General features: G+C 36.9%; 1 protein-coding gene across 5 annotated transcripts in view; it reads left to right on the forward strand.

Moving 5' to 3' along the window:
• Positions 1-23,159, forward strand: part of Ube2r2 (ubiquitin conjugating enzyme E2 R2) — a 101,375-nt gene that overhangs the window by 42,156 nt on the left and 36,060 nt on the right. For 2 of the 5 annotated variants that reach the window (XM_078047746.1, XM_078047747.1), the window contains one exon: positions 714-812. The exons of the other annotated variants lie outside the window; for them this stretch is intronic. In XM_078047746.1, the coding sequence (XP_077903872.1) occupies positions 714-812 (99 nt within the window). The remainder of the gene's footprint in view (positions 1-713; positions 813-23,159) is intronic. 5 annotated transcript variants of the gene reach the window in all.

Genomic DNA, 23,159 nt, shown 5'->3' on the forward strand with positions numbered 1-23,159 from the left:
GAAGTGCTTTTACCACTAAGCTACATTCCCAGCCCTTTTTGTTGTTTTGAGACAGAAGACACTACAAAAACCATGGTGGGGGCCGTTTGTATGGCTACCATCACACCTAGCCCCAGCTTTTTTATTTTGAGACAGGGAGTTATTAATTGCCCAGGCAAACTTACAATCTTTCTGCCCCTTCCTCCTGAGTAGCTGGGATTATAGGTGTATGCCACCATACCAGGATTATTGCTTTAATTCCCAGCAACTCAGGAGGGAAGGACCACAAGTTCAAGGTCAGTCTTAGCAACTTAGCTGAGGGTATAGCTTAGTGATAAAGCTCTTCTAGGTTTAATCCCCAGCACCAGTAAATAAATAAGTAAATAGATAAAATAACACAAAACATAATACAGCATGTGTTGGTGCATGTCTGAATCCAGGTTATTTGGGAGGCTGAAGCAAGATCACAGCCTGGGCAACTTATTTGAGAACCTATCTCAAAATAATCAATAAAAAGGTCTGGGGGCTAATTTGCTATTAATTCTATATATAAATAGATAGATTATCTCTCTATATATATATATATATCTATCTATATCTGTATATCTATCTGTGTGTGTGTGTGTGTGTGTGTATATATATATAATTTTTTTTTTGATACTGGGGATTGAGCCCAGGGGCACTTAACCATTGAGCCACACACCCAGCCATTTTTATTTTTTATTTTGTCACAGGGTCTCGTTGCTAAGTTGCTGAGGCTGGCTTTGAACTTGTGCTCCTTCTGTCTTAGCCTTCTGAGTTGCTGGGATTACAGGCATGTGCCACCATGGCTGGTTAGTTTCTATAATTATTTTTGCTGTTGATATCTAATTTTATTGCATTGTGATCTGATAGGAAGCACAGAATTATATCCCTTTTTTGGTTTATTTCTAAGACTCACATTGTGACCTAGTATATGGTCTGTTTTGGAAAAGATTCCATGAGCTGCCGAGAAGAAAATGAATTCAGCTATTTTGGGGTGAAATATTCTGTAAATTTCTTTTAGGTCCATTTGTTTTATGTTGTTATTTAGGTCAGAAATATCTGTATATTGATTTTGCCCTTTCTGTTCAGTGGTAGGGGTGTATTGAAATTGTATTGAAATGAATTGTATTGAGAGGATCTGGGATTTAACGTCGAACCTTTTTTTTTTAAATGTAATTAGGTACAATGACATTTAGGCATACATATTTACTATCATATCTTCGTGTTGGATTGTTCCATGTACCAATATGTAGTGTCTTTTGTCTCTTTTGGTTAATTCTTGCTTGAAATCTGCCTTTTCAGATAGGATAATAGCTACTCCCCCTTGTTTTTAGATTCCATTTGCATGGAATATTCCCCCTCCCCCCCATTCTTTTATTTTCAACTTGTGTCTTTGCCTATGAGATGTATCCCTTGGAAATAACGTATAGTTGGATCAGGCTTAGTAATCCATTCTGCCAATCTGTCTTCTAACTGGGGGAGTTGAGGCCATTTCCATCCAGTGTTATTGAGGTTCTCTTTGTTATTTCTGCTATTTTGGTTTGTTTATTATATTTGACTTGGTCTTGTTTCAAATTAATTAGTTGTTTTTCCGGTGATCTTTGTGTTTCTTAGGAGCTTGAATTTTGTTTTGAGTTCTTACGTGTGCAGCATATCTATAAGTATTCATGATAGTGCTGACTTTAATGGTCATTAATTCATTTAGTTTATTGTGGGATTCTTTTTTTTTTTTAGTTCTTCATTAATTCTGAAAGATAGTTTTGCTGGATATAGCGATCTTAACTTCCCCACCCCTTCTCTTCAGTGTTGGGTATTGAATCCAGGGCCTCATACATACATTATTTTTTTTTTTTTTTTTTTTTAAAGAGAGAATGAGAGAGGAGAGAGAGAGAGAATTTTTTTAATATTTATTTTTTAGTTCTCGGCGGACACAACATCTTTGTTGGTATGTGGTGCTGAGGATCGAACCTGGGCCGCACGCATGCCAGGCGAGCGCGCTACCGCTTGAGCCACATCCCCAGCCCCATACATTATTTTAATAATCTTTTTTTAATACTCTTTCTCTGAAGTTTTGTCCACTTTCATATTTGTGGGTTCTTTTGTTTGTGAGAGTCTGAATTTTTTGAGATTTGTTTGCCTGTTACTTCATGTTTTCAGAGGTCTTGAACTTGTACTCAGTTGACATAGATTCCTCTTCCTCTTTTATACACTTGTTCTTTGGTGTGTAGTTGTAATTTTTATTCTAGGGACATTCTGTTTCGGCTGTATGAGTAGATGTCCCGGAGTGGAACCTGAGGTTCCCCTCTTGTCCTGTTTCTGGGCTAGCTGTTGGCTTGGGGTTTTTGTCTCCCCTATTTATTTGTTGAAGTATTGTTGAGGTTCAAGTGGAGCTAGTTCATGTATTAAGTGAGCTAGTTCATGTATTGTTGTTACTCGGCTGAGTTGTGCATGTTATTCAGTAGAAAGAACTCTATTTTGTGAACTTGAAGTGTCCCAATCACTTTCAAGCCCCACTTAGAGAAAGATGGAGCAAGGAATAACAATGATGTTCAAACCAAAGAACAGCCTTAATATCAATGTGTCTAACATCTGAAACATTAATTAACACCTGTAGGGGAATGGTGTGTTAGCATTTAACATCAGCACCAAAAATAAATAACCTCCATAAACTAGATCAGACATAAACAGCAAGTGTCTGTTATCTCATCCACTGTATTTATAATCACAACAACATGAATAGGATAAGAATTACATATATTGTGTAAGTCTGTCAGATAGTTGACTTACTCTTCTTTAAATGAAGAGAAAATAGGGTAGGAAGATAAGAGAAATATTTAAAAAGTGGACAGAGGAGAAGCAGGAGATAGCAGACGATGACTATAAATATGGAGGAGTAAAATGTAAGGGGTTATAAGAGAAACAAAGATTAAGACACAAACCAAGAAACAAATATAAGATCAAAACAAACCAAACTCAGGTAAAATTTACCCCACCAAAATCAAACCAAGGCTAAATAATAAATGGGTGAATAAGAGAGCAATTAAAATGAAAGAAAAATTATGTGAATATATGTATGTTTTCATGCCTATCTCCACAGTGAGAATGCACACCAACACACAGAATAGAAAAATGTAAAATAACTAAATAAGTGAATGAAAATAAATTAAAAGTAAGTAAAATTTAAATTTAAAAGAGGAAAGGGGGGGATAGAAAAAATAATCTTAATAAAAAATAGCTTGTTTCCACTGAGGTGGTTAGAATTGCTTATGCTGTTGTGTCATTCATCGTATTCATTTGGGGGGCTTTCTAATCCTTGGATCAAGTGCTGGGGGTTAAGTTCTCCCATCTTTGTGTTTTTCACTGAGCTGCCAGCCATTATTGTAAAGTGCCATAGGTGATTTTAGTAGCTCTCAGCTTTAAGTATAGAATGGGATAATGGGGCGTTCTGACAACTGCTGTACTCTCTTAGCAGGGCTGGTACAGAGTTCCAAATAGGAATATCTAGTAGTTGGGGTTTGGTCTTGGTTAACCTTTGGTACTTTGATGGTGGTTATCAGAGATTTGACCCATATCTTCTGTTGCTGGGGAGATGTCAATCTCTGCTGCATGTCTGGGTTTCAGGGATCTCGTGAAAATTCTCCCTTGGGGAAGCAGTTTAAACCTCAACATTCTTCACATATTTTACTTCCATGGATGTGAATTTCCCAGGATCAGACCTGGAGTGCAGACACACTCATTTGACCAGTTACCGGTGTCTTCCCAGATTCTTGTATGGGGTACCAGGGCCAAAGGGGGTTCTTTCTCCTCTGTATCCCCAACCTGTATTGACCCAAGCACAGTACTTTCTGTGCCTGTTTTAATCATGAGTGTCCAAATGGACTCTGGATCCCAGACAGATTCTGGATTAGGTTGGCATCTTCCTTTATGAATTCCCAGTGTCCAGCATTTGCTTGCTGTTAGTGGCCACTCAAAAACTGTTTCCACCACGGTGACACTGATTTTTGCGCAGTTTTCTTTCCCCACTAATTCTTGGTCAGTTAAAATCAACTGCCCTTTCTGTTTCACAAGTTCCCCCAAGCCAATTTTATTTGCCACACTTTCCTCTCTCTCTGCCTATGCTCCCTCTTACCTCAGCAGTGGGCAGGCAGTGCTGCTGTTGCCACTGGCTGAGTTTCAGACACATTTCTTATATTATGTTAAAAGTTTCTGACTGTGTGTGTCTGATTATTTTGCTATCCAATGTTGAATTTCATTTAAGTTTCTTAGACATCAACCTTGCTGAGGAGCAGTCTTCCTGCTTTTTAAATCTTCATTTGAAGAACTGGTGGGGAATGCACCCTATATCTAAGCTGCCATCTTCCAATTCTTTTATTCTTATTTTTAAAACTTGCTTTGTTGGTGGGAGCAACCCCCCCCCTTTCTTTCTTTGAGGTCTGCCTGTTTGGTTTATTTTCAAATGAGCCCCCCCTTTTTTTGCAGGGGTGGGGGTGGGGCAGGAATTGAACCCAGGGGGCACTCAACCACTGAGTCACATCCCTAGTTCTATTTTGCATTTTATTTAGAGACAGGGTCTCACTGATTTGCTTAGTTCCTGGCTGTTGCTGAGGCTGGATTTGAATTCATGATCCTCCTTCTGTTTCAGTCTCTGGAGCTGCTAGAGACCTTTTGTTTTTGTTGCTGTTTTTTATATTTTGTTGGCCTGTGTTTGATTGACTTCTCCCCTTTATTGTTTTCCTTTTGAGAGATGGAACTTAGGACCTGGTGCATGCTAGGGTTTTCTCTGCTACTGAGCTATACCTTAGTTCCCTATTTTCTTCTCTTTTGAATCTTTCAGTTTGGTATGTTCATTGTTAGGCCTCTTGAATTTAACACTCTTTTTGCTGTTTTTTGATTTTTTTTTTGTGTGTGTGTTTGTGTGTGTGTTACTGGAGATCCAACCTAAAGCTTCATACATGCTAGGCAAACACTCTACCACTTAGTCATCACTTATTTTAATATCCTATTTTATTTTTATTTATTTATTTAGTATCAAGGATTGAACCAAGGGGAGCTTTGTCACTGAGCCACATCCCCAGACCTTTTTTTATATTTTATTTAGAGGTAGGGTCTCTCTGAGTTGCTCAGGGCCTCACTAAATTGCTGAGACTGGCTTAGAACTTGGGATCCTTCTGCCTCAGCCTCAGGGGTATGTACCCAGCCCATTTTATTTTTTAGAGACAGGTTCTCATTAAATTCCCCAGGCTGGACTTGTGATCTTCCTCCTTCAGCCTCCTGGGTAGCTTGGATTACACCATCATGCCTGGCTGTTGAGGCTTTTTTTTTATGGCTGCAAACATACATGCTTGAAAATATTTTTTTTTCTATAGAGTTCTATAAGATATGCATTAGTTGTTTACACTTAATTATATTGTTTAGATATTAATTATTTATACTATTTTTGTCTATGTGATCTATTAGTTTCTTAGAAGGGGAAGTTAAAATCTCCCAATGGAATTGTTAGTTTATATATTTCTCTCTGTTCCTTCTACATGTTTGTGACATAATGTCCTTCTTTTTTAATTTTATCTTAATCCAGTTTTTTTGTGGCTCTGTCAAAATATTGGTGACTGGGTAATTTCTTAAGAACAAAGATTTATTCCTTATAATTTTGGATGCTGAGATGTCCAAGGTTGAGGACCTGCATCTAGTGAAGGCCTTGTTGCTGAGTTGTACTGGTGTGGAAGACAGAAGGACAAGCGAGCGTCTTTTGTGTGTGGGTGCAAGTAAGAGGGGCAGTGAACTCATCTTTTTGTCTGGAATTTATTCCCATGGTAATGGCATTAATCTATGAGGACAGAGATCTCATGACCTAAGCACCTCACAAAGAATCCACTTCGTAGGAATGGGGGCATGTTCCTGTCATTCCAGTTATTCTGGAAGTTGAGGCAGGAGGATTGCAGGTTTGAGACCAGGATGGTCAATTTAGCTAGATTCTGCCTCAAAATTTAAAAAGTTGGGTAGGGAGGCTGGATATAGTGATAAAGAGCCTCTGGGTTCAATCCCTAATACTGTAACCCTCCATCCCCACCCCATAAAAAAGGAAAAGAATTGTTGCATTGGGGATTGAATTTCCAAAAATGAACTTTGGGGGGCATACTCATATCTTATGGCATATCTGGTCTTGAATTCCATTTATCCGGTTGCTTTTCCAGCATTCTTTTAGTTTATTTTTTTCCAATTATATTTTTCTGTCTTTTAATTTTTTTTGGTCTATGTTACATCTTGTAGATAACATCTAGTTGGATTTGGGAACAGATGGACCAGGAATTTAAAATAAGCATTATATATATTTAAGGACATAGAGGATTCGGAATGGTATATGTTGTCTGGCTTTTGATTGTCTCATTATTATTGTATGTATTCTTTAGATAATTATTATGACACGAGTTTCTTTTTCTTGAGGTGTGTTTGTTTGTTTGTTTGTAGTACTGGGGGTCAAACCCAAGGCCTTATGCATATTGGACACACACACTGTCACTATGCTACCCCCCAACCCTAGCCTTTTGCTGAAGTTTTTAGCTACTGTGGTTGTTAATGTGATTGGGAAAATAATTGAAAGCCAGGTTGAAGACTTTGTGTATTTCTTGGGGGAGGGATGGTTCCCAGATGCCACAAATGTGTGATCATTTTCGTTTGCTGCTACTTCACCATGCAACAACACTAGATAAGTTTTTTTTTTTTTTTTTTTTTTGGTGGGAGTGGTGGTGGAATGGGGTGGGTAATGGGGATTGAACTTAGGGACACTCGACTACTGAGTCACATCGCCAGCCCTATTTTGTATTTTATTTAGAGATAGGGTCTCACGGAGTTGCTTAGCGCCTCTCTGAGGCTGGCTTTGAACTCGGGATCCTCCTGCCTCAGCCTCCCAAGCCCATGGGATTACATGCATGTGCCACTGCTCCCAGCTAGACAAGGTGTTACTTTGAAACTTTCAGACAGTGATGGAAGAAGACCTTTTTTTTTTTTTTTTTAAGGTTATATAGTCTACCAGCCTTTGAAAGGGGAAGGGCTTTAAGAATAAATGCTGAGGGTGGTTTATCAGCCTGTATCTGTTTTCATCTATGCCTTATAGTAGCAGAGCTGTTAACACTGTCCTGATTTTACCCTGTATACTGCTGCAAACTGATATGACTTTTGTTTGGGAATATCTTTGCCTATTCCTTTCTCCAAAGTTCCAGTTGGGAAGAACCAAGGACAGAATGCAGAATTTTATTCACTTGTTCATTTAACTCTCCTAGACAGCTTTCCTGTTCCTCAGGAAAGCATCATTTTCCAAAGCTTTTTTTTTTTTTCTTTTAAGTTTTGTCAAAGTAATATATGTATATAGAAGTTTCTGTACTCCTACTGGGGGTTGAACCCAGGGCTACTTTGCCAATGAGCTGTATCCCCAACCCTTTTCAGTTTTTTTATATTATGGAGACAAGGTTCTAAGTTGTTGAGGCTAGCCTCAGACTTGGGATCCTCCTGCCTCATCCTCCTGACCACTGGGTTTATAGGCATTAGCCACAATGCTCAGATTTATGATTTAAAAATTTTTTAAAAATATACTTCTAGGCTTGTAATTATACATAGTAGCTCCCTGCTTTACCTATTCCCTCCACATTTCCTCTTTCCGGTCTTGTTTGTAACAGTATTTGCTTTCAGATTTCTAAATAGTATGCTTATACTGGTACTTAATGATTTTTTAATTTTTAACATTTTCTTTTGACTTACTACTATGGAACCTGAGTTTAACCCTCTTATATCACTATCCCTGACTATAGTCTCCCTTTTATTTTTTTCCAATATAGTTGTGATAGTAATATCTACTGTGTATTTTGAAGATATATATGTAAGTATTGTGTTGACTCTCTTCCTAGTTATTTTCTGTTTACATTTCTGTTCTTAGAAATCTTTTTCCTAGAGTTAATATTTGTCTTATTTTTCCATTTTACCTGTTTTCCTTTGTTACTCTCATTCATGATTCTAAATTCTCTTAACAAAACTGTAAGACATATTCACTACTGTTTTTCATATGGTCAAATAGATAAGGTATTCTCAGTTTCAAACTATTTCAGGTTTTTAATTACTTGGAGGCTTCTTTTAGCTTGAAAACTCCAGTCTTTCAATTCTGGAAAGCTTTATTAAATTATTTCTTTAATTCTCTTTCTTCTGTTTTCTTTTTTCTCTTTTTCTGGAACTCATTAGTTAAAAAATGGTTATTGATTATTTAATTTTGACAAATCTGATTATTTAATTTTCATATTTGTTTTCTTGTATTTTCTGTATCTTTGTCTTTTCCTTGTACTCACTAATTGTTTCAACTTTAATTTTCTTGATCTTTTAATTTATAGTTGTCCCTTGATATGGGGAGTGGTTGTTCCAGGACATTTGCTGTCCCCGCATAATACCAAGATCTGTAGATATTCAGGTCCTTTATATAAAATGGTATAGAATTTGCATATGTTCTACTGTAATCTCCATTTTATTTATTTACTTACTAGGGATTAAACCCAGAGATGCTTTGCTACTGAGCTATATATCCCCAGTTCTTTTTATTTTTATTTTGAGACAGGATCTCACTGAGTTGCTGAAGTTGATCTTGACCTTGTGATCCTCCTGAATCTCAGCCACCTCAGTCTCTAGAATTATAAATATGCACTACCATGCCCAGTTCCATTTACTTGAAATCATCTCTAGATTACTGGTAAAACCTGATACAATGTAAATGTAAGGTAAATAGTGTTATACTCCTGGGAGAGGTGGCACATACTCTTGATTCCAGCTGAAATCAAGCTGAAAAAAAAAAAAAGCTGAGGAAGAGAATCCCAAATTCAAGGCCAGCCTAGCAATACCTTGTCTCAAAAATGAAATTTAATGCGCTGGGGATGTGGCTCAGGCGGTGGCGCGCTCGCCTGGCATGCGTGCGGCCCGGGTTCGATCCTCAGCATCACATACCAACGAAGATGTTGTGTCCGCCGAGAACCAAAGATAAATATTGAAAATTCTCTCTCTCTCTCTCCTCTCTCACTCTCTCTTAAAAAAAAAAAATGAAATTTAAGAATAGGTCTGGGGGGCCTGGGGAAGTGGCTCAAGCGATAGCGCGCTCGCCTGGCATGCGTGTGGCCCGGGTTCTATCCTCAGCACCACATACAAACAAAGATGTTGTGTCCCCTGAAAACTAAAAAATAAATAAATAAATATTAAAAAAAAAAAAAAAAGAATAGGTCTGGGGCTGGGCACGGCAGCACATGCCTGTAATCCCAGCTACTTGGAAGGCTGGGGCAGAAGGATTTAAAGTTCAAGGCCAACCTCAGCAATTCAGTGAGACCCTGTTTCAAAATAACACCACCACCCCTGCCACCCCCGAAAGGGGGGAAAGAAAAAAGGTCAGAGATGTAGCCATGGTAGAGTGGTTTATTCTTCAGTAGTGCCAAACAAGACAACAAAGCTGTCCTCCCTGCCCCCCCCCAAAAGGGCAAAATCCTGGTTTACCTATTACTAAACTTACTGATACACATTGTTTTAAAAAATATATATATATGTATTTTTAGTTGTAGATGGACACAATATCTTTATTTTTATGTAGTGCTGGGGATTGAACCCAAGGTCTCACGCATTCGAGGCAAGCGCTTTACCACTGAGCCACAAACCCAACCCCTGATACACATATTGTTTTTTTGTGTTTTCCTAGTTTCTTGAGGCAGATTTAGGCATTATGCCTCATGCCATTTACCCATAAGTAATCTAACATGCATCTCTACTGTGATTTTTAAAATTCTTTTCTAAGAAGGCAGTTTTTTTCTTTCATAATTTACTGTTCTGGTTTTATGAAGTAAAAACTGAAGGCTGGGGGTGGATCTCAATGGTAAAGCGCTTGCTTATTATGTGCAATGCCCTGGATTAAATTCCTGGCACTGCAAAAACAAAACAACACCCCTCCAGTATATTAATTATAGTGTTTTCTAATATTTGTGTGTGTGTTGGTTTTCTTTAGGATGCTTTTTAAGTTTTTAAAAGAACTAAGAAAAAATAAATAAATGTTGAAATTCTCTCTCTCTCTCTCTGTCCCCCTCTCACTCTCTCTTTAAAAAAAAAAAAGGGCTGAAAGAAGAGATCTGGGTGTTTAAAGTTTTTAACTTTATTTATATATCCTTCCATCCTTTTATTTTCAGCCCCACCTCCCACCTTAACTTTCAAAAGTACTAACTGTTCTGTTCCTAAGCCTTTCCAGTTTTCTCTTACACTTGAACTTGTTTCAACCCTTCTTCCGCCATCTCCCACACACTTAGATTTCAACCTTCTGAGGTCTGCTAAATTCCCTTAAAAAAAAAAATTGCATAATTCTTTTTATTTCATGTATTGTCGTCTCCCCTTCTCTTTCCTCTCCCTTTCTTTCTTTTCTTTCTCTCTCTCTCTCTTTCTCTTTCTCTCTCTCTCTCTTCCTCCCTCCCTCCCTCCCTCCCTCCCTCCCTCCCTCCCTCCCTCCTTCCTTCCTTCCTTCCTTCCTTCCTTCCTTCCTTCCTTCCTTCCTATCTTCCTATCTTCCTATTCAGGGATGCTTAACACTAAACTACATCCTCAGCCATTTTTATTTATTTATTTCGAGACAGGGTCTCACTTAGTTGGCTTTGAACTTGGATCCTTCTCAGCCTCCTGAGTTGCTGGGATTACAGGCATGTACCATCAGACCAGGCCATTCTCTTTATCCTTAATGAGTTTATATGTTGTTGTTTTAATTACTCTCACTTTAATATTAAAAAGTTCTTTTGTCTGTATTTAAATTGAAGTTAGTGTTTTTTTTTTTAATATTCATTTTTTAGTTCTCGGCAGACACAACATCTTTGTGTGTGGTGCTGAGGATCGAACCCGGGCCACACGCATGCCAGGCGAGCGTGCTACTGCTTGAGCCATATTTCCAGCCCGAAGTTAGTGTTGACTTAATTTTATATTAGGAAGTGTTGCTTATTTCAATAAACTATAAATAAAAGTCATATTTAGCCAATATTTTTCAAGGTAATAATGTTTAGCTTTGTGTGCATATGTGTGAAAATACAACACAGCTGATTACACTGGCAAAATTCTTAACCTTTTATGTTTTAACTGTATAAAAAATAACATTTTTGAATGGAACATGAACTTTTTTTGCCTATATATAGGCTACAGAGAACTTGTTGAGAATTTGTTGTTTAGTTTTTCTTTAAGAATAGCTAAATCTGGGCTGGGGATGTGGCTCAAGTGGTAGCCCGCTCGCCTAGCGTGTGTGCAGCCAGGGATCGATACTCAGCACCACATACAAATGAAGATGTTGTGTCCGCCGAGAACTAAGAAAAAATAAAATAAATGTTAAAATTCTCTCTCTGTCCCCCCCCCCTCACTCTCTCTTTAAAAAAAAAAAAGAAATAGCTAAATCTCGGCTGTGGTTGTAGCTCAATTGGCACAGTATTTGCTTAGCATATGTAAAGCCCTGGGTTCAATCCTCAGTACCACATAAAAATAAATAGAAAAAATAAAATTATTTATATTTTTTTCCTTTAATCTCTGATTAGAACATGAAGGTAAAACATCTTCCAGGAGAGTAAAAAGCACCATCTTGTAATAATGGCAAGCCAACCTTTGAATATTACATATTAGACATATATGTACAGGGGTTTGGGGTGCGGGATGAGGAGGGAACTGAGTGACACTAAATCACTGAGCCACATGACTGGCTCTTTTTAATTTTTTAAATTTTGAAATAGGGTCTCATTAAGATGCTGAAACTGCCTTTGAACATGTGATCCTCCTGCCACTGGGATTTACAGGTGTGTGCCATGGCACCCAGCTCAGATAATTTACACTGAGAGAATTATTGTGTGGCTGGCAGGGAACTGTGGCTTGCTGCTATTATCCAACATCCTGAGAGAGTATGGTACCATATATTGCTGACTCAGAAAAGATCAGAATTTGAAATAAGGTTTCCACTGAATGGGTATTAATCGCCTCCCCTGACCTTTTCTTTCTTTTTTTTTTTTTAATTTCCTACTGGAGATAGAATCCACAGGCACTTTGCCATTGGACATCCCAGCCTTTTTAATTTTTTGAGACAGGGTTTTGCTAAGTTGCCAAGACTGGCTTCAAAAGTGCAATCTTCCTCCCTCGATCTCCCAAATTACTGGGATTATAGGCCACCTATGCCCAGTAGTATTTGCTTTTATACCATTTGAAAGTAGAAAATTTTTAAGGTGTAGTAAGTTAGGAGACCATCTATATGCTGTGAGTTATGGTTCATAGTATAATGAAGCTATTTGAAAACTGTTAAACCTTTGTAAGTTTCTAGTTTCAAAATTATTTACTAAATTTGTATTGTTACTGTATTATCTTTTCATGTAATGTGTCTTTGGCAGATAAAGAATGCTCTGATTGCCCCAAACTCACATGCTTGCGTATTTATGAAAACTAAGCTGAACTATGAAGGATGTTTATATTTAAATTTGTTTAGGTTCATTGCTCCCAAATTTATTTTACAATCTCTGTCCTACCTCATAGTTTTAGACCCCTGAGAATATCCTGTTTTAACATTGTAGATCGTATATTCAAAGTGAACACAGGAATGATTTATGATTTTAATGGATTTATAAATTCCTGTGACTTCCTTGATATGATTTTTCTTCCTTCCATCATTATTTTAGAAACATTATTAGCACTAGAATTGTTTTTTCCCCTTGAATAGCTAAAGGTAAAAGTTACATATGTATTTGTGTGGTGTTAGGAGCCTTTAGACTGTGTCTTTGACTTTTTTCCAGAATGCTTTTGGATTCAATAAACTATATTTTGGTTACTTAAATATATTTTTTATATATATAATTGCATTTTTAGGAAGACACATTTACCATCATTCCGTTAAAAGAAATTTTTGGCTTGAAAAGAAAAGTTTCATGCTAGCCCAAATATAATGAGCTTATTTTCCTTTTGACATCTTAGCCTTTGGTATAAGTCTGTATTGTATCATCCTGTCCTTTCCTCTAATTCCTAGTGGCTTTCCTTTCATATTTTCTATTGATGATTAGGTAACATATGGCAGATAGCTTTTTTGGGGGGAAGATACCAGGGATTGAACTCAAGGGCATTCAACCACTGAGCCACACCTCCAGCCCTATTTTGTATTTTATTTAGAGACAGTCTCACTGAGTTGCTTAGGGCCTCGCTTTTTGATGAGACTGGTTTTGAACTCTTGATCCTCCTGTCTCAGCCTCTCAAACTACTGGGATTACAGGCGTATGCCACCACCCCTGGCAGCAGATAACTTTTTAGAAGAGTGATAATCCCATATCTTGAGAGAATAGCAAAGCATGTATTTCATACCACTGTACCTCTTTGGCTTGGTAAAAACATTACCATCAATAACTTTTCATTTGTTCAAACCTTGAATTGGTGTGTATTTAAAATCAGAATTGAGATCTGTGGTTGTATAACATCAAATTTCTATTTTTTGCCTGTTTGGCACGTCTGACACATGTATTTCTTCTTTCCTGGGGGTGGTTTGGTAAAAAGAACATGAGTTAGCTCAGTCTTAACAAGTTATTTTTCAGTAATTAGTAATGTGATACATCAAGATCTAACAGGCACTCTTTAATTTTGGGTACTGGGTGGGTACTGGGGATTGAACCCAGGGGCAGTTTACCTCTGAGCTGCATCCCCAGCCCTTTTATTTTTATTATTTTGAGACAGTTTCACTAAGTTGTTTAGAACCTCATTACTTTGCTGAGGCTGGCCTGGAATTTGCAGTTCTCTCAGCCTCAGCCTACAGGTTTAGAGGCCTGCACCACTCTGCTCAGCAGCCCTCTGCAGTTTTGTTTTGTTTTGTTTTCCAGAGCTGAGAACCAAACTCAGGGCCTTGTATGTGCTAGGCAAAAGCTCTGCCAATGAGTTAAATCTCTAACCCCTCTCAGCAGTTTTTTTTTTTTGTGTGTGTGTGTGTGTGTGTGTGTGTGGGTGGTGTATAGAGATTGAACTCAGGGGAACTCAACCACTGAGCCACATCCCCTGCCCTATTTTGTATATTTTTTTAAGGATCTATTTTCTATACCTCAGAAATTGATTTAAAAAAAAAAAAGATTTAAGTTATGCTTTGTTAATATTTGACAGTGAACTATGGACTGATGACCACATGTGGTAGCTACTCAGGAGGCTAAGGAAGACTGCAGGTACATAACCAGCCTGGGCAAATTAGCAATATCCTGTCTCAAAGTAAAATAAAATAAAATAAAAAGTTTGGGTATATAGCTCAATGGTAGAGTGCTTACCTAACACACACGTAGACCTGAGTTTAATCATCAGTGCCACAAAAAGCAAAAATGAAAAAAAAAATTGATTCATGAAGTAAGGGGTTTAAAATTTTTTTCAGTTTATTGTTCTCTAAAGGACTGTCACCAGGGGCTGGGATGTGGCTCAAGCGGTAGCGCGCTCGCCTAGCATGCGTGCGGCCCGGGTTCGATCCTCAGCAGCACCACATACCAACAAAGATGTTGTGTCCGCCGAGAACTAAGAAAAAATAAATAAAATGTTAAATTCTCTCTCTCTCTGTCCCCCTCTCTCACTTTCTCTTTATTAAAAAAAAAAAAAAAAAAAAGGACTGTCACCAGAGGTATCTGCTTTGGTAATAAAACTTTATTGCTTGTCATTTGGTATGATAAAATCAAAGAGTTAGAGATTTCTTCCTTTTTTGTTATTACTATAATCTAGAGCTTCCTCCCCCCCCCCTTCCTTTCTTTTTTTGATGGGGGATGGTACCAGGGATTGAATTCAGGGGCACTTAACCACTGAGCCACATCCTAGCCCTGTATTTTATTTAGAGGCAGGGTCTCACTGAGTTGCTTAGCTGAAAAGGCTGGTAAGTAGCATATTTTTCCTTTTTGGCTTGTTCATATCCTTTGCCTGTTTACTATATACATGGGTTAGTTTTTTTTTAAATATGTATATATTTTGAGTTGTAGATGAACACAATACCTTTATTTTATTTATTTATTTTTGCTAGAGTTGATTAACCTTTCCACCTCACCTAGTGCCTCACACATGCTAGGCAAGCGTTGTACCACTGAGCCACAACCCAGCCCTGATGGGTAGGTTTTTATGCTTTGATTTAGTGTGCATCTTATGTAATTCTTTGTGAGGAGCTTTAAACATTTACCCCAGTTTGGGTTTCCCTTTAGCCATATTTATGGTATTTTATTACACAGAATTGTTGAGTTTCAGTGTTATAAAATTAATTATTTCCTTTAGAGTTTTTAAGCTTTTTGTGTCATTCCTATCAAAAGTACCTAGTAGAAGTGAAGCATAGTATTCCCGTAAACCCATCTACTCAGTAATTTCAGCTATTTGGGAAGCCAGGCAGGAGGATCACAAATTCAAGACTAACCTCAGCAATTTAGCAAGGGCAGTGGATGTAGTTCAGTGGCAGAGCACCTCTTGGTTTTTTTGTTTGTTTTGTACCAGGAATTGAACCCAGAGGTACTTAACCACTGAGTCACATCCTCAGACTTTTAAAATATTTTATTTAGAAACAGTGTTACGCTGATTTGCTTAGATCCTCACTAAATTGCTGAAACTGGCTTTGAACTAGTCTCCTGAGCTGCTGGGATTACAGGTGTACTGGGATTACAGGCTACCCTCTGGGTTTAATCTCCAGTACCACCCCTACAAAAAAAGTTCTTACATGAAAAATTTAGAAAGAATATACTTATTTATTTTTATCTTAATATATTACTTTTTAGACTTGATACATTATCATTTTAAATTTTAGAATTATTGACATTCTCCTAGCATAGGGACAAACTTTATTAGTAAATTACTATATGATTTATAAGATTTAAAACGAAAATCAGTGGATCACTGCATTAACCCTTTCCTGCCCTTAACATCTCTCCCCAATTACTCTGAATCATTTCTGTCTTGTATTATTCCCATATTTCCAAGTATCTTTATGACTGTTTCTCTTTTTTTGTTGTTGTTATTTTGCCTTTTTAGTTTGCTATTACCTATTCAATTTGTACTATGAAAGATGAGAATTTCCCTCATAACACCCCATCCTATAAATACATTAATTAACCCCATATACCATTTTACATTTTCATTTACATGTAGTATTTCATTTTTGCTAGAGTTGATTAACCTTTCCACCTCACATTATTTAGTTTTCTAATGTGCTTGTCAGTAATTTATATCTGAACTGTCAGAAATATAAATCTCATCTCAAAATGTTGAAAAACACAAGGTTATTGTACTTTTTAAATTTTTTTGTGGTGCTGGGTATTGAACCCAGGGCCTTGTGCATGTGAGTCAAGCACTCTACCAACTGAGCTGTATACCCAGCCCCAACACAAGGTTATTATTAATATATATTTTTTGGGGGGTAGGGGGAAAGGGGTTACCAGGGATTGAACCCAGGGGAGCATAACCACTGGGCTACATCCCCAGCCCCTTTTATTTTTTATTCGAGATAGAATCTCTCCAAGTTGCTTAGGGCCTCACTGATTGCTAAAGCTGGCCTCAAGCTTTTGATATTCCTGCCTCAGCCTCCTGAGTCACTGGGATTACAGGTATACACCAATATGCCCAGGAATTTTAAGTCTTTTATTACAATGATAAATTTTTAATCTCATCAAAACATGAATACAGTAAGGCACTTAAAAGTATATAGATGGGTGAATTTTCACAAATTTTGGGGGGCATATATTTATGTAGTACCAAGATCATGAAAAAAAGAACATTACTAGCAATATAGAACACTTTCTTGTGCTTCTTTCCATAACTGTTCTCCCATCCACTGAAATAATTACCATCCTGATTTCTAACAGCATAGATTAGTTTTGCCTTTTTTTGAATTTTATAGTAGATTTGTACAATGTGAGTATTTTATGTCTGGCTTATTTGTCTCAAAGTTGCAATGTGTTTTATTTGTAGTTGTGTAATTGAGGATCACTTATTCTCATTGCTGTTATGGTAATCTATTAAGTAACTAGTTTATTTTATCCATTCTTTTTCAGCTATCCATTTGGGTAGCTTCAAATTTGTCCTTTTGTAACTGTGGTAACATAATATCAAATTTCATCATCTTTTAGCATGTGTCAGAATTTCTTTTTTAAGTTAAAATATTCTATTCTATGTATACCACATTTTCTTTATGCACTTATCCGTCAATGGACATTCCAGTTGCTTTACCTTTTGGTCGTTGTAGGTAAGCTGCCATCAACATGAATGGGAAAATCTCTCTTTGAGGCAAGTGCTCTACTACTGAGCTACACTTTGGTCCCATCATACTTTTTTTTTTTTTTTGTCATAAGCACATGCAACATATTACATTCCTACCAAGAGTGCACAAGATTTCCAATTTCTCCATATCCTCTACAATGTTATTTTCTAGTTTTTGTTTTGTTTGTTTAGTGGTTCTGGGGATTGAGCACAGGGCCTTCTGCCTGGTAAATACATACTCTACCACTGAGCTACATCACAGTCCCTGTTTGTTATGAGTGATAGTAGCCATCATAATTGTGAAATATATCTCATTTCCCTAATGATTAGTGATGGTAAGAATCTTCATGTGCTTATTGACCATTTGTGTATTTTCTTTAAACATCTACTTATGTCCTTTTTCCAATTTGATTTTTTTTTTAAATCATAATTTTCTACTATTTTAATTTTTATGTGTTCTTGTTATTAACCTCTTATTGGGTAGATGACTCACAGGTTGCCTTTTCACTGTTTATAGTTCTTTGATGCACCAAAGTTTTAAATTTTTCTGCACTTCAGATTTTCTTTCATCAGTTTGGTTTGGAATTTGTTTCCAAGAAGTCATTACTGAACTCAGTGTCATGAAGCTCTTCCTTGTTTTTCTCTAAGAAAGACCTTATATGTAGGACTTTGATGAAGTAATTTTTGTATATGGTCTAAGGGTCCATATTCAACCTTTTGCAGGTATCACTTATTGAAAATATCGTTTTTTTCCCCCCTATTAAATGGTCTTGGCATTCTTCTTGAAAAATCATTGGACCATATATATGAGGGTTTTTTCCTTGGAATTCTTTTCTATTTCAAAGATGATCCTTATGTCTGTCACTATGCTAGCTCACAGTGTTTTGATTATTGTCGCACTTCTTTTCTTTTTCTTTTTTTTTTTTTTTTTGAGAGAGAATTTTAATATTTATTTTTTAGTTTTCAGCGGACACAACATTTTTGTTTGTATGTGGTGCTGAGGATCGAACCCGGGCCGCACGCATGCCAGACAAGCGCGCTACTGCTTGAGCCACATCCCCAGCCCCAAATTGTCGCATTTCTATAAGTTTTAAAATCAGTATGAGACCTTCAATTTTGTTCTTTTCAAGATTGTTTGGCTACTTAAGTTCCCTGAAGATTCCATTTTTAGGAATTTTAGGATGGATTTTTCTATTTCTGTACAGATCTTGGCATTTTGATAAAGATTGCATTGAATCTATAGATCACTTCAGATACTACTAACATTTAATAATAATGAATTCCAACCCATGAGCTTGAGGATGTCTTAATTTTTATTTCACTTCGGGTAGTTAGCAATAACGAATTTTAAAATTAATGAATTCCATCTGGGAATGGTGGTGTTCACTTGTAATCCCAGTGGTTTGGGAGGCTGAGACAAGAGGATCACAAGTTCAAGGCCAGTCTCAGCAATTTAGTGTGATCCTAAGCAACTTAGTGAGATCCTGTCTCAAAAAATAAAAAGGGCTGAAGGTGTCACTCAGTGGTAAAATGCCTCTGGGTTATATCACCACAAAACAAAACAAAACAAAACAAAACAAAAAAAAACAACAGCCTATGAACTTGTCTTCATTTGTGTCTTTTCAAAAGATTTTCAGTATTTCATAGTTTTTAGTGTACAAATCTTTGGTTTCCTTGGTTATGTTTATTTCTAAATACTTTATCCTTTCTGATGTTATAAATATAATTGTCATATATGTCCGGGCCCCGGTCCCTGCCAGTATTGGGGATTGAACCCAGGGCCTCAAGCATGCTAGGCAAGCACTTTACCAGTGAGTACATCTCCAGCCCTGGGATTGTTTTCTTAAGTTTCTTTTCAGATTCTTGATTAGTTTACAGAAATACGGTCGATATTTATTCGTTTATTTATTTTTATATGTATACATATAACATACATACTGGGGGTTGAACCCAGGGGCACTTTACTGCTGAGCTATATCCATATCCCCAGTTCTTTTTACTTTTTATTTTGCTATAGGATTTCACTAAATTGTAGGCTGGCCTTGAACTAGAATTGTTTTGGCTATTGTTTTCTGTGTATGTGTGTGATGCTGGAGATTAAACACAGGAGTGTTCTTTACCAGGCTATACTGAGTAATAGAGAAAATAAATCCAAGGAGTCACACTACTGTTAACATAAGTAATTTAGACCCTGAGACACAGTTCAGATTCTTTTTCAAGTAACACCTTAAATCTTTGACTAATCTGCAAACTTGAAAGTGATAGTAACACCAAAATAATATCTGTACCATTACTACTATCTATGTCCTCCCTAAAATGTTCAGGTCACTTCTAGAATGAGGTTTAAAAAAAAAAAAAATCACCAAAGACTCCAGATACCTATTACAAATTTTAAGGCATTTAATTTGTATCTACTAGGTGCCAAGAGATCATTGTGAAAGAAATGCCTATTGCTGGCTGAGATGTTGAGGGAAGGTTCACAATGAAGGATGATGCTTTAGTTAAGCTGACAAGGTAGAAAGACACCATACAAAGGGAAAGGAATGTGTGTGTGTGTATATATATATATATATATATATATATATATATATATATATATATATATATATATATATAACAACACATCTAAGCAAAGACAGGAAAAGTAGTAACAAACGCAAGATGTATTTTGAGGCATGTAGGAAGTATTATCAATGAGACTTAGGAAATATAATCAAGGACAAATTGGGATGTGCTGCAGTATGGCTGGGCACAAATAACCGAGCTGCTTTGGTGATGCACACCTACAATTCCAGCTACTCTAGAGGCTGAGGCAGGAGGATAGCAATTTGAGGTTAGTCTTGGCAACCTAGTGCGAGAGCCTGTCTCAAAATAAAAAAGAAAGGGCCTGGGAACATAGCTCAGTGGTAGAGTGTCCCTGGGTATATCCTCAGTATGGGGAGATTATGAGAAGCCAAGTCACTTTTGGACAAAATCTTGATGACCTCCGATGTGCAATATTAAAGTAATTTTATTATCCCATTAACTATTCTGATATGAGGTTTGAACAGTAACAAAAATACCTGTATGAATAATGAAATTTATCCCAATTAAAACATACTTTAAATAGCCCTTTTATATACTTTTATTTGAACTTTATAGTCACTTTGCTGAGTTCCATCATATTTATTTACTTGGATAGTAGAGGTACTTAATGCATAAATATAATTTTGGTAATGGAAAGCGTCCTAATACTTTTTTTTTTTAAGTAATTGTGCAGGGGCTGGGGTTATGGCTCAGTGGTAGAGCTCTAACCTTTCACATGCAAAGTCCTGGGTTCAATCCTCAGCACCACATAAAAATACATAAATAAAATAAAATTATAAAATAGCAATTGTGTATCGGTCAACTTTTTTTTAATATTTATTTTTTAGTTTTCGTTGGACACAACATCTTTATTTTTATTTTTATGTGGTGCTGAGGATCGAACCCAGCGCCCTGCGCATGCCAGGCGAGCGCGCTAACACTTGAGCCACATCCTCAGCCCAAATTCAACTTTTTCTCTTTTGTCCTTGCTTCCTTCCTTCCTTCCTTCCTTCCTTCCTTCCTTCCTTCCTTCCTTCCTTCCTTCCTTCCTTCCTTCCTCCCTCCCTCCCTCCCTCCCTCCCTCCCTCCCTCCCTCCCTCTTTTGCTCTATGTTTAAAAATTTCCATAACCAGGAGGATGGTGACACTCAGCCCTATTTTATATTTTATTTAAAGACAGGGTCTCACCGAGTTGCTTAGTGGTTTGCTTTTATTGAGGATGGCTTTGAACTCATGATCAGCCTACAGGGCCGCTGGGATTACAGGGGAGTGTCACCATCCCCCTGGTTATGGAAATTTTTAAACGTAGAAAGCAAACCACTAAACAACTCAGTGAGACCCAATCTTTAAATAAAATATAAAATAGGGCTGGGGATGTGGCTCAGTGGTTGAGTGTCCTGAGTTCCAATCCCGGTACAAACACCCCCCCCACCCCATCCTCCAAAAAATAATAATTCCAATATGAAAGTAGAGAGCTGGAGTTGTGCTTGGTGGCAGATTGCTTGCCTAGCATGTGTGAGGCACTGGATTTGATTTTCAACACTGCATATAAATAAATAAAATAAAGGTCTGTTGACAACTTTAAAAAATTAAAAAAAGAAAAAGTAGAAATTGGAGTATATTCAACTATTATGTACCTGTCACACAGTTTCCATAACAAACTCCTGGCAAATCTTGTTTTTATCCATACCCTGTACATCCAAAGCCTCACATTATTTCAGATATCCTGTAATTTCATTTATGAATATTTTAGAATGTTTTATTCATTTATTTGTTTGTTTATTGCTGGGGATTGAACCCAGGGGCACTTAATCACTGAGGCACATCTCCAGCCCTTTTTATATTTTATTTAGAGACAGAGCCTATCTAAGTTGCTTAGGGCCTTGCTAAGTTGCCAAAGCTCTTCTCCAACTTGTGATCCCCCTGGCTAGTTTTTGAAAACTAACTGTAATACAATTAGCTAAAAAAAAAATTAATTCCTTAGTCGCCAGTCAGTGCTTTAATTTCTTTTGCTCTCATTAAGTTTGTAATCTATTCAAGTCATATTTTGATTATTACTAGGATTGAGAATGAATGAGAACAAGTGTTCTGATTATGCTTGAAGATTTTCTCATTTTACTTTTGGAAAATATTTTAGTAAACAGTCTTTTAAAATTTGTATCCTTTTGATAACGTTGTTTGTTGTTGTTTCTCTGGTATTGGGGATTGAACCCATGGGCACCTAAGGCACTTAACCATTGAGCCACATTCCCAGTCTTTTTATGTTTTATTGTGAGACAGGTCATATTAAGTTACTTAGGATCTCACTAAGATGCTGGGGCTGACCTGGAACTTGCAATCCTCCTGCCTTAACCTCCCAAATAGTTGCGATTGTAGTATGTGCCATCTTGCCCCTTATAACTTTCTAGTCATTGTTTTTTCACTATTTCATACAAAAAGGAAATTGAAGTCTAGAGATTTAAGTGATTTGCCAAAGGTAGAGGACTAGAAAAGAATACCAGGGCCAGAACTCAGGGGTACAGAATCCAGTGTCATCATTTTTCTTCTTCTTGCTTCTCTTCCCCCTCCCTCCATTGAAATGTTATAAGACACTTAATGCTTTCCTTCAATCCTTTGAAATGTTTAATGTAGTCTTTCAAAGTCTTTGTTCAGTAAATTTAGCATTGGGACCTTTGCTTTATACTGATTATTTTTTCCTTGTTTATGAATTACGGGTTTTTTTTAATGACTTGTAATACTTAAAAAAATGTTTTTTTTTCAGTTGTTGATAGACCTTTATTTTATTTACTTGTATGCGGTGCTGAGATTGAACCTAGTGCCTCAAACATTCCAGGCAAGTGCACTAGTGCTGAGCCCCAGCCTCAACCTGTAATACTTTTTTATTGGATATTTAAATAATATAATTTGACAGTTGTAGAAATTAGAGTGTTCCCTTCCTCAGGTTTGTTTTTGTTAACTGTTGAAATTGCTTGTTTAGTGACTTTATTTTAGACTATTTTATAATACCTCTATTTTTTCTTATAGCCAGTGAATTCTTTATTCTGTCAGCTAGTGATTATACAGAGATTTCCTTAATTTGCTGGAATCAGTGGATTACCTGGGCTTTGTGAAGAGGCTGTCTGTGTGTTGGAACAGCCAAACTGTTGCAGACTCTACCTTAGCTTTCACTTCCTACTTGCGCATAAGTCATAGATGTGAGCTTGAGGTCTTCCCAAGTTGTTCTTGAGCATATGTAGAACCTTAAGAATGTACCTATAAACATTGGCATGGTCTTGTAGATCTGTAGAAACTTGTGAGAGCTTTACAAATGATATGTACTCCAATTTTTTTCTTTCTTTTTCTTTT

Source organism: Ictidomys tridecemlineatus, chromosome 4, assembly GCF_052094955.1.
Source record: "Ictidomys tridecemlineatus isolate mIctTri1 chromosome 4, mIctTri1.hap1, whole genome shotgun sequence".
Lineage (NCBI taxonomy): Eukaryota > Metazoa > Chordata > Mammalia > Rodentia > Sciuridae > Ictidomys > Ictidomys tridecemlineatus.